Below are 19104 nucleotides of genomic sequence, written 5' to 3' on the forward strand. Positions count from 1 at the left end.
AGTGCAGTGCACCCTCTGTACTGTCCCCTGGGTTAACAAACCAAGGCATCTAAACAACAAGCAGGACAGAAAACCGACCCTTTGCCTCAGGTGCATTGACGATGTAGCCATGCAGGGTGATGAAACATTTGGAACCGAACTGACCGGCTGAACAAGCGTGTCTGCAGCCTCAATTTCCCAGTGAATTAATTTCACTGTGGCACAGGAATGAGGACTGAGTGGCTTCTTGGTTTGTGAGACTCATGTTTGTGTAACTAGCTCCATTATCAATGTGAGCAAGGATAGTGGTAATTTATCATGTTAACAAGTAACCAAGTGGTTTTTAGCCGCGAACAACAGGTGCACTGGTATAGAACATAGAACATAGAAAAGTACAGCACAGTACAGGCCCTTTGGCCCACAATGTTGTGCCGTGGAATATTCCTAATTCAAACACAAAATAAAATAACTTACATTCCCCTCAATTCACTGCTGTCAATGTGCATGTCCAGCAGTCGCGTAAATGCCACTAATGACTCTGCTTCCACGAGTACCGCTGGTAAACTATTCCATGCGCTCACAACTCTCTGAGTGAAGAACCTAAGACTTTGTCAGGGAACCATTCCAACACAGGTCCCCAACATCTCATGGTGTTCTGAATATGACCATTTTAGCATTTTGTTGTAATATTAGTTCCCGTGCTTTAGGCGTCGGTGACATTGTTAACATCCAAACATTTTTGTGATTTGTTTCCAGCTTGGTTCAAAGTCAGGAATTTCCATGAAAATACCACATCAGGTGAGGGTGAATTAGATTTTTACTGAGACTGATTCGTCGCCGTCGCACAGTTCGTGCTTGAAGCTGATGATTAATCATCGCGTTATTTGGAAGAACCTTTCTTTGAAGAAGTTGGACGTAACGTTGATCTGACGACAACAAGGACTGTACGCTGAGAAAGGACATACGGAACCATGATTTAACGTCTTTTGTGACTGGCTCGGTCACCATTTCAGCTTTCACTTAATTGTGTTTCTGATAACCATGTATTGCTGTCAGTACAGACTGTGTGGGTTTACTGTCTCAATACTGACCCCCTGAGTGTGCAGTACTCCCTCTGTACTGCATCCTGATGGTGCAGGACTCATTATATCCGTTTCCCTGCTGGTGCAGTAGTCCCTCTGTACAGTGTTTTGATGGTGCAGCTCTCCCTCTGCACTGTGCCCTGTTAAATGCAGGACTCCATCGGTACCGTGCTTTGTGTCAGTGCAGCACCCCTTCTGCACTGCCACCATGGTACAGGGGTGCGAGCTGAGTGACTTCCTGCGACGGAACATTCATGATTGTGTAACTCGCGTTATTATGGATATGGACAATAATCATGGTAATTTCCCATGTAAACAAGTAACTGTGCAGTTACCAGCTGTGATGAGCAGGCTATATGGTAACATCACGTTCATTATAATGGGAATGTGATAATGGGAATTTGCCTTGTGAAACGGTAACTCTACAGATACAGGCTGTGAATAGCAGGCAGTATAGTACACTCAGTGAATCCCCAAAAACTGCATCCGTATCCTTTTGTTAATGCAGTAATTTCAGTGTGGCACCGGGATGTGGCCTGAATGGCTTCTTGAGTTGTTAGATTCATGAGTGTAATTAGCTCGGTGATGAATGTGAGCAAGGATAGTGGTAATTTCTCATGTTAACAAGTAACCATGTGGTTTTTAGCCGTGAACAACAGTTACAATGGTATCTCATGGTGTTCTGAATACGACAATTTTAGCATTTTCTCGTAAAATTAATTCTAGTGCATTTGGCAACGGTGATATTGTTAACATCCAAACGTTTTTGTGATTTGTTTCCAGACTAGCCCAAAGTCAGGAATTTCATTGAAAACGCCAGGTCAGGTGAGGGTGAATTAGATTTTTCCTGAGACAGATTTGTCGCCCTCAAATAGCTGTTGTTTGAAGCTGATGATTCATCACAGTGTAATTTGAAAGACTTTTCTTTGAAGGAGCTGGACGTTGAACATTTCAGCTCTCACTTAATTGTTCCTGAAAACGGTGTTTTGCTTTCAGTGCAGACCGCCTGAGTTTGCTGCCTCAGGACTGCCTCCTGATGGTGGAGGACTTCCTCTGTACAGTGTCTTGATGATGCAGTTTGCTTTCTGACAATGCAGCACACCCTCTGCACCGACCCTTCTCACAGTGCAGCATGCCCTTTGCACTGCCACGATGGTACATGGGACTTCCTGAGCTGGAAGATTCATGATTGTGTAATTAGTATCATTACCAGTGTGAACAGTAATAGTGGTAATTTCCCATGTTAACAGGTTACCATGCTGTCACTAGCTGTGATGACAAGACTACATGGTAACCTCAGATTTGTCTCTTTTAAATTCCCGTTTAGCATGATGATTCACAATTGTGTATCTAGCATAATGATGAATGTGGACTGTGATAATAATGAGAATATGGCATGTAGACAGGTAACAGAAACTGGCTGCGAATAGCAGGCTACATGGTAAGCTCTCTGAATTCCAAAAAATTGCATCTTTAGCATTTTCTGTGTAAATTAGTTTCAGCATGGCATCGGGATGAGGGCTCAATGGCCTCTTGGGTTGTTTGATTCGTGAGCATGGAAGTAGCTCCATTATGAATGTGAGCAGGGATAATGGCAATTAACCCACATTAACAAGTGACATTGCAGCAGTCCCTCTGCACTGCTGCCAGGGCACAAGGTTGAATGCTGAATGACTTGTCGGGCGAGAAGTTTCATGATTGTGTAAGTAGCAATATTACCAGTGTGAACAGTAATCATGGTAATTACCCATGTTAACAAGTGACCAAATGAGTAGATGGACAGCACACTGAGGTTGGGCAGGCTGAACCATGATTTAACATCTTGTGTGACAGTGACGGCGGCCACATTTTTGCATCTGCTCACTTGTGTCTGAAAACCATTTAATGCTGTCAGTACGTACTGCCTGAGTGTTCCGTCTCAACATTGACCTCCTGATGGCGCAGCACCCATTTTCCACTGTGCCCCCTGACACTGAGTTATTCCCTGTGCACTCCTCCACCCCCCTCGCCCCCACCCGACAGTGCAGTGCCCCCTCTGCCCTGCCACCATGGTCGAGTGCTGAATGCTGAATGTCTTCCTGGTCTGAAAGATTCAAGTTTGTATGATTAGCATAATTACCACTGTGAACAGTAATTGTGGTAATTTCCCTACTTAACAGGTAACCATGCAGTTACCAGCTGTGATGACCGGGCTACATGGTAACATCACATTCGTCTCCCTCAAGTTGCCACTTACCGTAATGTTTCATGATTGTGTATCTCGCATAATGATGAATGTAAACTGTGATAATGGGAATTTCCCTTGTAAACAGGTGATTCTATAGACATAGGCATAGGAGGCTACATGGTAAGCTCACTGACTCCCAGAAAAGTACATCTGTAGCAATTTTCTACTGAATTAATTTCGCCATGGCATAGGGACAAGGTCTGAATGGCTTCTTGGTTTGTTAGATTCATAAGTTTGTAAGTAGTTCCATTACAAATGTGAACAGGTATAATGGTAAGTGTGTCATTTTTAGGCAACATGATATCTCACGGGGTTCTGAATACTACATCATTAGCATTTTCTCAGTAAGTTAATTCTAGTGCATTTGGCAGCAGTGACATTGCTAAAATACCAGATCAGGTGAGGGTGTATTAGATTTTTACTGATTCATTACCCTCAAATAGCAGTTTTTTGAAACTGATCATCCATCATTGTTATTTGAATGATTTTTCTTTGCAGAAGTTATTCTGTTGATCTCATGAGAACAAGGACAGCACATTGAGAAGGCGCAGACAGAATCATGATTTAACGTGTTATCTGACACTGACACGGTCAGTGATTCATCTGTCACTTAATTGGTTCTCTGAATACTGCATTGCTGTCAGTATATGAGATAATAGGAACAGCAGATGCTGGAGTATCTGAGATAACAAGGTGTGGTGCTGGATGAACACAGCAGTCCAAGCGGCATCTTGGGAGCAGGAAAGCTGATGTTTCGGGCATAGAGCCTTCATCAAAAATAGGGGAGGGGTAGAGTGTTCAGAAATGAAAAGGGAGTGAGGGTGAGGTGGGGAGCGAGTGTGGGCGAGGCTGTGAGGGAGTGAGGTCGAGGCAAGAAGGAGTGACGGTCATGGTAGAGTCAGGGCGAGGCAGGGAGGGAGTGAGGGTTGTGGGTGTCGTGAGGCCGAGGCAGGGAGGCAGCGAGGGCGAGGTTAGGCAGGAAGGTGTGAGGGTTCAGAGGGAGGGGGACAGTGAAGATATTGGACCATGGAAGAATGAGGGTTGGGATGATGGGAGAGGTGGACGATGAGAGTTGGGGCATGAGGGAAGAGTGAGGGCCAGAGGGAAGGCGGCGGGTGTGTGAGGTGGTGAGGAATAGGGAGTGAGGGTCGGAGAAGAGGGTGCAGAGTGTCTGAAGAGGTTGGACAGTCAGTGTCGGTGGAGAAGGGATCTTGGTAGATGTTTGGGATGAGGTACGACGCACCTTACAAATAATCAGGGCAACCACAGTGTGGAGCTGGAGGAAGACAGCAAGCTAGGCAGCATCAGAGAAGCAGGAAAATTGAGGTTTCTGTTGGGACCCTTCTTCAGGTTTTGAAATGTCAACGTTTCTGCTCCTCCGATGCTGTCTAGCCTGCTGTGTTTCTCCAGCTCCACACTGTTGTTATCTCTGACTCCAGCGTCTGCAGTTCTTGCTATTTCTGATTAATTGGGGCAGTTTGCTTTACTGCCTGGGTTCAGTCGAAAATCCCTGAATTGAAAGCAGACCTGACAGGCATTGTGGTTTAGCTCTCCTGCTCCTATGATGCCGCTTGGCCTGCTGTGTCCATCCAGCTCCACAGCTTGTTATCTCTGACGGGCATTGACTATATTTGAGGAACAATTGAGAATGGAATGTTGCTAAATGAAACGGATATGGTGATATTGGAACAATACAGTTCTTTAGGAGAATAATTAGACTTTACTTTAAAATTCCCTCTCTGACCGCATTGTGGGTCAACCTACAGCACATGAACTGCAAAGGTTCAAGACAACAGTGCTCCACCATCTTTTCAGCCCTGACAATGATGCCCATGTCCCAAGAATGAGCAGGAATAACAGTAATTTCTCATGTTAATAGACAGCCATACAGGTACAAGATATGACCAGGAGACTTTCTGGTAACCTACTGCATCCTTAACATTTTCTCATCACGTTGATTCCAGTGTATTTTGCAACAGTGACACTGCTGACATCCAAATGTTTTGTTGATTACTTTCCAGACTGGGTCGATGTCAGGACTTTTGAAGAAGAAGACAGAGCAGGTGAGGGCAAAGAGGTTTTTGCTAAGACAGATCTGTCAGCCTGACATTGCTGTTTTGTGAAAGTGCTGCTCATCACAGAGTCATTTGAGAGATTTTTCTCTGCAGAAATTGGACATTATGTTGACCTCGTGACAACAGTGACTGCACACTGAAAAAAGAGCAGACAAGGTCTTGGTTTAACATCATATCCGATAGTGACGCTGTCAAGGTTGCAGCTCACACTTAATTGTATCTCTGAAAACAGTGTAATGCTGGCGGTACAAATTTGCTGAGTTTCCTGTCTCAGTTCTTGCCCTCTGACAGTGCAGCATTCACTCTGTATGGTCTTCCTGACAGTGCGCTACTCTCTGTGATGATGCAGCCTTCTTCATTTAGTGCTGCACCTGAAGGCATCAGCACCCCTGCACTGCCACCTGAATGGCTTCCTTCATTGTAAAATTGTGTATCTAGCATAGCTTTGAATATGAACAGTATAATGGTAATTTCCCAGGTTAACAGGTAACCGCGCAGTTATTAGCTGTGACCAGCAGGCTACGTGGTAACCTTATGGAATCCTGAACAATCTGAGCATTCTGTCAGGAAATTAATTTCAGTGCATTTGGCAACAATGACATGCTAACATTCAAATGTTTTCTTCATTTCTTTCCAGCAAGGAATGAAGTCAGGAATTGTGAAGATGGGAACAGATCTGGTGAGGAAGAAAATGCATTATCGAAACAGATTTGTCACGCTAACGCAGCTGTTTCTGAAAGTTGTCCTTCATCATAATGTTATTTAAGATATTTTTCTCTGCGGAAGTTGGACATTATGTTGATCACATGACGACAATAACTGCACACTGCAAGAGTGCAGGCAGGCCCAAGGTTTAACATCTTGCCTGCATTGGCACTCAAGATTGCACTTCTCACTTAACTGTGTCTCCGAAAACAGTGCATTGCTGTCAGTGTGGACTCCCCAAGCTTGCAGCCTCAGTACTGACCGTGCAACACTCCATATGTACTATCACCCTGGCGCAGGAATGAGGGCTGAATGGCTTCCTGGCCTGAAAGATTCATGATTGTGCAATGCGCCTAATTACAAATGTGACCAGTAATCACGGTAATTTCCCATGTTAACAGGTAATTATGCAGTTTCTAGCTGTGACCAGCAGGCTACATGGGAACCTCACAATCTTGTCCCTCATTGAGCTGCTTTCTGAAAGTTTCCATTTACTGTAATGATTCATGATCATGTATCGAGCATAATGATGAATGTGAATTGTGCTAATGGGAATTTCCCATGTTTGCTCAGTAAATTAGTTTCAGTGTATATGAAAAAGGTGACATTATGAACATCCAAGTGCTTTCTTTCCTGGCCGGATCGAGGGTTGGATTTGACAGGGAGAGTGTGGATCAAATATGTTTAGCTGACACAGTACGGTCCCTTTCGTACAGCTGGTTTCTGAAAGTGCTGAGAGACAGAAGAACTGCAGATGCTGGAATCAACCAGTTCATACCTACTACCAGTGTCCACCTTTCACCACCATTCTCCTACTTCTCCCGTCCACCCGGCTTATCTGCAGCTCTCCCCACCCACACATCCAGTCCTGAAGAAGGGTATACCTGAAAAGTTGGTAACTCCTTGAGTCCAGATGTTGCCTGGCTTGCTGTGTTCTTCCAGCCTTCTGTTTACCTTCTGAAAATGCTAATTCATCATAGTGTTATTTGAAGGATCTTGCTCCGCAAAACAGGCGATTGTTTTTCCTGACATGATAACAGTGACTGTACACTAACGGAGCACAGGCGACCCTGAGTTTAACATCTTATCCGACAGTGACACCATCAACATTTATATTCCGTCTCAGAAAACAGTGCAATGCTGGCACTACAGACTGGGAGTGTGCTGTCTCAGTCCTGAAACCAGTTAATCTGTCGTCCCTCTTTGACGGTGCGGCGCTCCCTCTGGCTGGCCCTGCTTGACGGTGCGGCGCTCCCTCTGGCCAGCCCTCCTTGACGGTGCGGCGCTCCCTCTGGCCAGCCCTCCTTGATGGTGTGGCGCTCCCTCTGGCCGGCCCTCCTTGACGGTGTGGCGCTCCCTCTGGCCGGCCCTCCTTGACGGTGTGGCGCTCCCTCTGGCCGGCCCTCCTTGATGGTGTGGCGCTCCCTCTGGCCGGCCCTCCTTGATGGTGCGGCGCTCCCTCGGGCTGGCCCTCCTTGATGGTGTGGCGCTCCCTCTGGCCGGCCCTCCTTGACGGTGTGGCGCTCCCTCTGGCCGGCCCTCCTTGATGGTGTGGCGCTCCCTCTGGCCGGCCCTCCTTGATGGTGTGGCGCTCCCTCGGGCTGGCCCTCCTTGACGGTGCGGCGCTCCCTCTGTCCAGCCCTCCTTGACGGTGCGGCGCTCCCTCTGTCCAGCCCTCCATGACTGTGCGGCACTCCCTCTGGCCAGGCACTGTGCTACAGGGATAAGGGCTGAATGCCTTCTTGGTTTGTTGGATTCATAATTGTGCAAGCAGCTCCATTATGAATGTGAACAGTAATAATGGTAATTACCCACTTTAACGGGGATGTACTCCGTGACCAGTCAGAGAACGGAGAGCCGGGAACCGGTGTGGGCTACATATTCCATTGTAGTGCAAAATTCGGATGTGATCATACTGGGGAAGGAAGAGGAAAGGAAGAACAATAATGAAAGATGATACTTTAGTCAGGGGAGCAGACTGGCACTTCTGCAGCGAAGAAATGACTTCAGGATGGTGTATTACCTCACTGGTGCCAGAGCCTGGGATGTTACTTTAGAGCTGCCGGACATTCTGAAAGGGAAGGGTAATGAGTTACAGGTCATGGTACATGTTGATACTAATGATATTGGCAAATTGAGGAATGAGGTCTCGGACCAAGAATCCAGGGAATTAAACAGTTGGTTAAAAAGCAAGACCTCAAAGGTTGTAATTTTGGGATTGCTGCTGGTGCCATTTCTAAGGAAAAAAAGGCAGTTAAATTTGTGGCTAAGGAGCTGGTGCAGGGTGTAGGTTTTTGGATCACTGGGACCCCTTCTGGGACAGGAGTGACCTGTAGAGAAGGGTTGGGGTGTGTTGCACTTAAACTGGAGGGGAACCTGTATCCTTGACAGGGCTACTCTTTAAACTAGAGTGGCAGAGTGTAGGAACCATCAGCAGTTCCACAGTGCAGCGATTGAGGGGTTGTTGGAAGTCAGGACCAGTAAGGCTTAAAGGAAGGATAGGGAGGGACAGGTTAATGAACACAATGGGGCCGAAAGGCTCAAGTGTGTTAATTTGAAGGCAAGAGCATTATGGTGTTACGGAGGGGAAATGGCCGAACCCCTGTGATAGTTAAACCAAAACACCAGCCCTCATCTGTCCTGATGGGTGTAGGGGTTCCCCTCTAATGTTTACCTCTGAAACACCCAGAGAAGCTCACCTTTTCCATCATAATCTGTTTAAAGAGTGTTTAAAAGAAAGAAAATCCCTGGTCTCCACCTTACATGTGACAAGTAACAATTTATTTATTTCATCGAAAGAATGAACAAATTAACAGTTCCTAACAATCTGAAAAATTCTGCTTTCTCCAGCTTTTCTTCTGTCGTCCTCACATCAGAAATGTCTTTCTGCCGCTGATTCTGCTGTCGGGGATGTTTTTCTCTGTACTTGCTTCTGTGAGAACTTTTACCTAGAAATGCCGTGGTGCCATTTTAATCAGTTTAATCGGCTAACTCCACTCACCTTTTTCACATGGCTGAATGATGTCTTCTTGGTGTATTGCTCCACTTCTGTAACTGTGCAGCTTTTAGAGGTTTAAGCCTGAGGGGGTCTTGTTTTATTAGAGCAGCACTCCCTGCCTCCACCTCGTGTGCAGGAGTATTTGTCCTCCCCGTTCTTTTCTGAAGTATGTCCTCATATTGCTGCAACAAGTCTATCAATTCAGTTTTCTGTTGCTGAGACAGATAGCTCACTGCTCTGTCTCATTCCTCATTATTTAACTTACTTTGAGGCACATAAAATTCCAGATCATCTGGATTTGATTCCTGACTGTGAGGGGCAATAACTAACACTTGTTTCTCTGGTTCCCTGTCTCTCTTATTGTAGGGTTTCAACTCATTCACAGGACATAGCCAATAAAATGTTTTGCTATCAGGCATCTTTAGGGCATAATTCACCTGACTGAACTCCTCCTCAATCTGGTAAGGACCACGAAACCTTGCTTTGAAGGGATTTCCTACCCCTGGTTATAGCACCATTATTTTATCCCCATGTGGAAATATCTGAATTTTAGATTTAATATCTGCTTCTTGCTTTATTAAATGCTGTGCTACCTTCAGATGTTGTCTAGCTAATTCGCCTACTCTGTTTAATCTTTCTTTTACCTCAGATACATAGTGCAACTGTGAGATCTCTGACTTTGGACCTATCAACTTTTCCATAATTAATTTTAAAGGTCCTCTTATTTTCTGTTTGAATATCGATTTAAATGATGTGAGTTCATTCATTTGTGCATCTCTGATCGCAGACAATATAAATGGGATACTTTTGTCACAGTCATTTGGATAATCCTGGCAATGAACTGTCAGCATAGCTTTTAGGGTCTGATGACACCTTTCCAGTGCTCCCTGGTATTCAGGATAATGTGCACTCGATTTAAAGTGTTTGATTCCTCGGCTGTCTATAATCACCTGAGATAGTTTGGCAGTGAAATTGGATCATTGGTCTGACTGAATCTCCCTGTCTGTATGCTTCTGGCAACACAATCTGCTGCACTTCAGCCCAGTTTTCCTCTGCCGAGGTCTCCATTTTCACTTTTGGATTCTATCCTTAAGATTGTAACATTTGGGAATATGTTCTGATTTTTTTTCTCTGAGTTGGCATGATGATCTAGATCTTTCATTGTCTCATCTTTTTGTTGTAACTGCAATAAACTTTGAGAACTAAATTCCTCTGCCTGGTCCTCTAATTGTTGAGGTTCTTCCTTGATGATCTTGTCAAACAGGGTGTCAGCTAACTGTACATCAACCCCTTGATGTTTGATCTTTCTGTTTGGTTTTCCCCATTTACTTTAATCTATGACTTATCACCACACAGTCTGGAAAAATTCGAAGGTATTTTTCTTTTAACTCCTCAGTTCCTTTGTTTTTCTTTGGCTTCTTCACTACAAGGGACGACATTTCCACTTGTCATGTCGCAATGTCTTTTCCAAGAACAGACCGTATTCCGGAAATAAACACTCTTTTAATCACTCCCACTTTTACTTCCCCAGTGATGTTTGGACTTTTGAACTTAATCTAATACAGGGGAACACTACATCTGTATCCATCTGTTCCACAGATTACCGCTTTCTCGGGTAGTATTTCAAATGGAGTGAAAATTCTTTCATCTCTTACTATTTGAGACTTAACAGCTCCCATATCTCTCAATACTGTAACTTATTTACCTTCTCCCTTCTGTTCTTACTGTGTAAACCTTACCTGCAGAAGTGAAGTTTTTGTAGAGATCAGGCACTGTCTCATTATCCAACCTGTGACTAGGCTGCATTTGGCTGCAGCTCTTCGACTCCTTTTGGGATTTCTTTCAGTACCTCAACTAATCCTACTTGTGTAGCATCTTTCGCCATGTTCTTTTTCCCAGAGCATTTCTTAAATCAGCAGCAGTGTGAGTTTGTGTCCCATGCTGTTACAGTGAAAACATCTGAGGCCTCTTGCCTTCTTTTCAACCTCTTGGGTTTCTTTTGTCACCTGTGGTAAACTTCTCCCAGTGTGATCTACTTTTGTTTTTTCATTGAAAGATCTCCCTTTTTTCCCCAATTTCTATCCCTCATGGAGTGAGATTGCTGTTGGAAACTAAATTCTGATTTATGCTCTGATGTATATTCATCCATCACCTGTGCGGCTCTTCTTACTTTGGTAACTTTCTGTTCCTCATCTCTGGAAGTGAGTTTTTAAAGTTGTCCAGCGGAATAATCTCTCAAAGATCCTCATTTGTCTCTTCTACCTTTAATGTTCTTACCCACTTATTAAAGTTGCTCTGTTTAGTTCTCGCAAGCTTGAAATATTCTGACCTGGTTCCTCCTTTATTTTTCTGAAACATTGTCTTGGTGCTTTTGGTACCAAAATAGGCACTCAAAATAGCCTGTTTAACCTGTTCATAATCTCTGGTCACCTCACCTGACAGCACTGCAAGCACTTCTCTAGCCCTGCCTACAGCTTGGTCTAAATTAACATTACCCACACAGTTTCTGGCCAAGTCATCTGCCAAGCCAGTTACGCTTCCTCTTCTAATTCCTCATGTCTAATTTTCAATTTTAATTTTCTCTGACTTCACTGCACTTGCCTGTTTCTCTGATGTACGTAGGTGCTTGAGCAACTCAATTACAATTTCAGCTTTCCACTTATCTCCAGTTATACCCAATTCTGACCTGTTTGCGAACTCCAACAGTATGTCATTGCCGTGGTTTTTGAGACTTTCTTGGCAAATTTGGGAAGCATCTTCAAATCTCAACCTCTTAAGCAATGTTAAGAGCCATTTCCCTCACTTTTAATTTATCCAACAACACAAAGCCAAAATAAACAGATTTTTCCACCGGCATTTCATTCAAAGATGTCGGGCATTATGTCAATCTCATGTCACATATAACTTTCTGTCTCTGATTCTGCAGTCAGGGCTGTTTTTCTCTGTAATTGCTTCAGTGAGGACTTTTAGCTAGAAATGCTGTGGCAAGTCCACATTTGACGTGAGAATTGTTGAAAGACCTGATGATGAGAGTTCAGGACTGGCATGTTCCAGAAAGGAGGAAGGAGGGGGATGACAAGGTATGAAAACCTTGGATAACAAGGGAGATTGTGAATTTAGTCAGAGAGAAAAGGGAATCATATGTGAGGATTAGAAAGGTAAAATTGAACATGGCCCATGAGGAATGTAAAGAAAGTAGGAAAGAACTCAAGTAGGAATTTAGGAATGCAGTGAGATGTCATGAGATATCCTTGGTGAGTCGGAGTAAAGAATATGAGACTGTATCTTCGACATACCTGAAAAGCAAGTAGATAACTAGAGATGCCGAGGAGGGTGAAGGCTCTGATGAAGGGTCTAGGCCCGAACTGTCAGCTTTTGTGCTCCTGCGATGCTGCTGGGCCTGCTGTGTTCATCCAGCCTCACATTTTATTATCTAGAGATGCCAAGGATATGGGCGAGATCGTAAATGAGTAATTTTCGTCAGTATTCACCAAGGAGAAGGATATGGGGGAATAGAGAGATTAGTATGGGGCATTCTAATTGACGAGGGCATTTTGAGGTGAAGAAAGAAGTGATGTGAGGCCTGTTGGAGAGCAATAAGATGGATAAGAGGAGAATTGTTTTTTCTGGAGTAGCAGAGGCTGATGGGACATCCGATAGAAGTTTATAAAATGATGAGTCATAGATCGGGTTGATGGTTAGAAAGTTCATCGCAGAGTTGAAGTGTCCAACACGAGCCGGCAAGCATTTAAGGTTTAAGTGGGAACGTTGACAGGATATGTAAGGTGCATGTTTATCTCGACAGAGAGTGTAGGTGCCGGGGCAATGATGGTGGAAGATACGAAAGTGGTGTTTGAGGGGGCTTTTAATTATTCAAATGAATAAGTGAGGGATGTAGGGATGTGGACCATTGTCAGACAGAAGGGATCAATTTAATTTGTCGTCATGTTCAGCATGAACAGACCTGTCCCTGTGCTGTACTGTTTTGTATGCAGCCGTGCAGTTTTTAGCTGTGACCAGCAGGCAAGGTGGTGTCTGATGGAGTCCTGAGTGCGATATCTTTAGCATTTTCTCAGTAAGTTACTTCTGTTGTATTTGGCATTAGTGATATTGCTAACATTGAGGTTTTCATGATTGCTTTCCAGGTTGGCTCAACGTCAGGAATTTCATTGAAGAATCCAGATCCGGTGAGGGTGAATCGGCTTTTACCATGATAGATTTTTCAGCCTCATGTTGCTGGTTTCTAAAAGTGATCATCCTTTGCAATGTTATTTGAGAGGGTTTATGTTGACCAAATGACAAGAGGGACTGCATACTGAAAGAGGGCAGACAGAGCCTGGGTTTGACATATCAACTGACAGTGACACCATCAATTTTGCAGCTCTCACTTAATCATATCTCTCAAAAGAGTAATGCTGCCAGTACAGACTGCCTGAGTTTGCTGCCTTAGTCCTGACCCCCGATGCAGCAACACTCGCTCTGTACATTGGTCCTTGACCGTAGTGCACTCGCTCAGTGCTACCCCTCCCAGAGTCTGCAGCACTCCCTCCATACTGCCCCCTGATGGTGCAGGACTCATTCTGTATGACCCTTGATGGTGCTGTAGTTCCTGTGACCTGTACATTGACTCCTTCTGTACAGCCTCTTGATGGTGCAGCATTTCCCCTGTACACTGTCTCTGAAGGTGCCACATATGTTCTGTACAGTGTCTGTGGTGCAACACTCGCTCTGTACAGTTTTCCCTGACAGTGCAGCACTGTCTCTGTACTGTTCTGACAGTGCAGTGCACCCTCTGTACTGTCCCCTGGGTTAACAAACCAAGGCATCTAAACAACAAGCAGGACAGAAAACCGACCCTTTGCCTCAGGTGCATTGACAATGTAGCCATGCAGGGTGATGAAACATTTGGAACCAAACTGACCGGCTGAACAAGCGTGTCTGCAGCCTCAATTTCCCAGTGAATTAATTTCACTGTGGCACAGGAATGACGACTGAGTGGCTTCTTGGTTTGTGAGACTCATGTTTGTGTAACTGGCTCCCTTATCAATGTGAGCAAGGATAGTGGTAATTTATCATGTTAACAAGTAACCAAGTGGTTTTTAGCCGCGAACAACAGGTGCACTGGTATAGAACATAGAAAAGTACAGCACAGTACAGGCCCTTTGGCCCACAATGTTGTGCCGTGGAATATTCCTAATTCAAACATAAAATAAAATAACTTACATTCCCCTCAATTCACTGCTGTCAATGTGCATGTCCAGCAGTCGCGTAAATGTCACTAATGACTCTGCTTCCACGACTACCACTGGTAAACTATTCCATGCGCTCACAACTCTCTGAGTGAAGAACCTAAGACTTTGTCAGGGAACCATTCCAACACAGGTCCCCAACATCTCATGGTGTTCTGAATATGACCATTTTAGCATTTTGTTGTAATATTAGTTCTCGTGCTTTTGGCGTCGGTGACATTGTTAACATCCAAACATTTTTGTGATTTGTTTCCAGATTGGTTCAAAGTCAGGAATTTCCATGAAAATACCACATCAGGTGAGGGTGAATTAGATTTTTACTGAGACTGATTCGTCGCCGTCGCACAGTTCGTGCTTGAAGCTGATGATTAATCATAGCGTTATTTGGAAGACCTTTCTTTGAAGAAGTTGGACGTAACGTTGATCTGACGACAACAAGGACTGTACGCTGAGAAAGGACATACGGAACCATGATTTAACGTCTTTTGTGACTGGCTCGGTCACCATTTCAGCTTTCACTTAATTGTGTTTCTGATAACCATGTATTGCTGTCAGCACAGACTGTGTGGGTTTACTGTCTCAGTACTGACCCCCTGAGTGTGCAGTACTCCCTCTGTACTGCATCCTGATGGTGCAGGACTCATTATATCCGTTTCCCTGCTGGTGCAGTAGTCCCTCTGTACAGTGTTTTGATGGTGCAGCTCTCCCTCTGCACTGTGCCCTGTTAAATGCAGGACTCCATCGGTACCGCGCTTTCTGTCAGTGCAGCACCCCTTCTGCACTGCCACCATGGTACAGGGGTGCGAGCTGAGTGACTTTCTGCGACGGAACATTCATGATTGTGTAACTCGCGTTATTATGGATATTGACAATAATCATGGTAATTTCCCATGTAAACAAGTAACTGTGCAGTTACCAGCTGTGATGAGCAGGCTATGTGGTAACATCACGTTCATTATAATGGGAATGTGATAATGGGAATTTGCCTTGTAAAACGGTAACTCTACAGATACAGGCTGTGAATAGCAGGCAGTATAGTACCCTCAGTGAATCCCCAAAAACTGCATCCGTATCCTTTTGTTAATGCAGTAATTTCAGTGTGGCACCGGGATGTGGCCTGAATGGCTTCTTGAGTTGTTAGATTCATGAGTGTAATTAGCTCGGTGATGAATGTGAACAAGGATAGTGGTAATTTCTCGTGTTAACAAGTAACCATGTGGTTTTTAGCCGTGAACAACAGTTACAATGGTATCTCATGGTGTTCTGAATACGACAATTTTAGCATTTTCTCGTAAAATTAATTCTAGTGCATTTGGCAACGGTGACATTGTTAACATCCAAACGTTTTTGTGATTTGTTTCCAGACTAGCCCAAAGTCAGGAATTTCATTGAAAACGCCAGGTCAGGTGAGGGTGAATTACAAATGTGACCAGTAATCACGGTAATTTCCCATGTTAACAGGTAATTATGCAGTTTCTAGCTGTGACCAGCAGGCTACATGGGAACCTCACAATCTTGTCCCTCATTGAGCTGCTTTCTGAAAGTTTCCATTGACTGTAATGATTCATGATCGTGTATCGAGCATAATGATGAATGTGAATTGTGCTAATGGGAATTTCCCATGTTTGCTCAGTAAATTAGTTTCAGTGTATATGAAAAAGGTGACATTATGAACATCCAAGCGCTTTCTTTCCTGGCCGGATCGAAGGTTGGATTTGACAGTGAGAGTGTGGATCAAATATGTTTAGCTGACACAGTACGGTCCCTTTCGTACAGCTGCTTTCTGAAAGTGCTTAGAGACAGAAGAACTGCAGATGCTGGAATCAACCAGTTCATACCTACTACCAGTGTCCACCTTTCACCACCATTCTCCTACTTCTCCCCTCCAACCGGCTTATCTGCAGCTCTCCCCACCCACACATCCAGTCCTGAAGAAGGGTATACCTGAAAAGTTGGTAACTCCTTTAGTCCAGATGTTGCCTGGCTTGCTGTGTTCTTCCAGCCTGCTGTTTTCCTTCTGAAAATGCTAATTCATCATAATGTTATTTGAAGGATCTTGCTCCGCAAAACAGGCGATTGTGTTTCGTGACATGATAACAGTGACTGTACACTAACGGAGCACAGGCGACCCTGAGTTTAACATCTTATCCGACAGTGACACCATCAACATTTATATTCCGTCTCAGAAAACAGTGCAATGCTGGCACTACAGACTGGGAGTGTGCTGTCTCAGTCCTGACACCAGTTAATCTGTCGTCCCTCTTTGAAGGTGCGGCGCTTCCTCTGGCTGGCCCTGCTTGACGGTGTGGCGCTCCCTCTGGCCAGCCCTCCTTGACGGTGTGGCGCTCCCTCTGTCCGGCCCTCCTTGACGGTGTGGCGCTCCCTCTGGCTGGCCCTCCTTGACGGTGCGGCGCTCCCTCTGTCCAGCCCTCCTTTACTGTGCGGCACTCCCTCTGGCCAGGCAATGTGCTACAGGGATAAGGGCTGAATGCCTTCTTGGTTTGTTGGATTCATAATTGTGCAAGCAGCTCCATTATGAATGTGAACAGTAATAATGGTAATTACCCACTTTAACGGGGATGTACTCCGTGACCAGTCAGAGAACGGAGAGCCGGGAACCGGTGTGGGCTACATATTCCATTGCAGTGCAAAATTCGGATGTGATCTTACTGGGGAAGGAAGAGGAAAGGAAGAACAATAATGAAAGATGATACTTTAGTCAGGGGAGCAGACTGGCACTTCTGCAGCGAAGAAATGACTTCAGGATGGTGTATTACCTCACTGGTGCCAGAGCCTGGGATGTTACTTTAGAGCTGCCGGACATTCTGAAAGGGAAGGGTAATGAGTTACAGGTCATGGTACATGTTGATACTAATGATATTGGCAAATTGAGGAATGAGGTCTCGGACCAAGAATCCAGGGAATTAAACAGTTGGTTAAAAAGCAAGACCTCAAAGGTTGTAATTTCGGGATTGCTGCTGGTGCCATTTCTAAGGAAAAAAAGGCAGTTAAATGTGTGGCTAAGGAGCTGGTGCAGGGTGTAGGTTTTTGGATCACTGGGACCCCTTCTGGGACATGAGTGACCTGTAGAGAAGGGTTGGGGTGTGTTGCACTTAAACTGGAGGGGAACCTGTATCCTTGACAGGGCTACTCTTTAAACTAGAGTGGCAGAGGGTAGGAACCATCAGCAGTTCCACAGTGCAGCGATTGAGGGGTTGTTGGAAGTCAGGACCAGTAAGGCTTAAAGGAAGGATAGGGAGGGACAGGTTAATGAACACAATGGGGCCGAAAGGCTCAAGTGTGTTAATTTGAAGGCAAGAGCATTATGGTGTTACGGAGGGGAAATGGCTGAACCCCTGTGATAGTTAAACCAAAACACCAGCCCTCATCTGTCCTGATGGGTGTAGGGGTTCCCCTCTCATGTTTACCTCTGAAACACCCAGAGAAGCTCACCTTTTCCATCATAATCTGTTTAAAGAGTGTTTAAAAGAAAGAAAATCCCTGGTCTCCTCCCTACATGTGACAAGTAACAATTTATTTATTTCATCGAAAGAATGAACAAATTAACAGTTCCTAACAATCTGGAAAATTCTGCTTTCTCCAGCTTTTCTTCTGTCGTCCTCACATCAGAAATGTCTTTCTGCCGCTGATTCTGCTGTCGGGGATGTTTTTCTCTGTACATGCTTCTGTGAGAACTTTTACCTAGAAATGCCGTGGTGCCATTTTAATCAGTTGATGCTTTCTCTGAGAGCGAAATAATGTGTTTGTCTCATGGTAGTTGGCTGTCCCCCAATCTTCAAAAAAAACCTGACTTCAATATCCCATATGACACATCAAATTCTTAGATTAGGTTCCAGATTATCAACACCATCGGAGTTAAATTTGATACGTTGTTTGCAGCTAAGGTCTTGTATTAAAATAATTAGCTACATTTGAAAGACTTGTTGTTTTGATAAAAATAGTGCTTGGCTGTTTGATAGAAAATGTTTGCATTCAGGCACACTCTGTGTGCACCTGCCGTTCAGCCTGCCGATCAGATATTCATTTTAACTCTAAGCACTGGAAAAGACACACTTTAAAGGGACGGATGATGCATTGCTGTTCCTCACTTTTATTTTAACAATTTTACACAAAACAACTTCGCAGCCCGTCCCCCTGAAGGGAAAAAAAGAACCAGTATTATGAAAAGATGGGTTCATTTTTTTTCCTTGTCTAAATCTGAACACCATTATCGCTGAATACAGAGGTCAGTAATCTAAAGTTAGACATTTTGTCCTAGTTGTGCGTATCTGTACCATTAGCCCATACCGATTCTGTGTTACACATGCATTTTCTTTAAACCCACGAAAATGGATATCCAGTGACATTTTTACAACCTGTATCATGTACAGTTTGTGAATTAAAAGCTTGTAACATATGACTTCAACAAAATAGTCTCATAGTTTTGTTCCTAAATCTTTCCAAAATGGTGAGGGGGTTGTGGTATGTATACACAGCCGTCTTTGCAAGATTATCTATGACATAAAGATTAAAATGTTGAATGGCTTGAACCAAACTCAATAGTTTGTTTTCCATGGTGGAGTATTTTCCCTGATGAATATTGAGTTTCATTGAAAAATAACCAATGACGTTTCAATTCCACCATTATCCTCCTGCATTGACGCAACCCCAATCCGTATATCATTGGCGCTGGTAGCAACTCTAAAGGGTTTCAAGAAATTTGGTGTGGCTAAAACTGGTGCGGTGGTTAACACGGCCTTTAAATTCTCAGATGCCTCCAGGTATTGTT

The 19104-nt window shown here is 44.3% G+C and overlaps 1 protein-coding gene across 2 annotated transcripts in view; it reads left to right on the forward strand.

Moving 5' to 3' along the window:
• Positions 1–19104, forward strand: part of LOC125449505 (SUMO-interacting motif-containing protein 1-like) — a 139596-nt gene that overhangs the window by 12621 nt on the left and 107871 nt on the right. For both annotated transcript variants that reach the window (XM_059642855.1, XM_059642854.1), the window contains exons 4-10: positions 736–777; positions 1845–1886; positions 5310–5351; positions 6001–6042; positions 13212–13253; positions 14572–14613; positions 15680–15721. In XM_059642855.1, the coding sequence (XP_059498838.1) occupies positions 736–777; positions 1845–1886; positions 5310–5351; positions 6001–6042; positions 13212–13253; positions 14572–14613; positions 15680–15721 (294 nt within the window). The remainder of the gene's footprint in view (positions 1–735; positions 778–1844; positions 1887–5309; positions 5352–6000; positions 6043–13211; positions 13254–14571; positions 14614–15679; positions 15722–19104) is intronic.

The sequence above is a fragment of the Stegostoma tigrinum genome, chromosome 46, assembly GCF_030684315.1.
Source record: "Stegostoma tigrinum isolate sSteTig4 chromosome 46, sSteTig4.hap1, whole genome shotgun sequence".
NCBI classification, from domain to species: domain Eukaryota; kingdom Metazoa; phylum Chordata; class Chondrichthyes; order Orectolobiformes; family Stegostomatidae; genus Stegostoma; species Stegostoma tigrinum.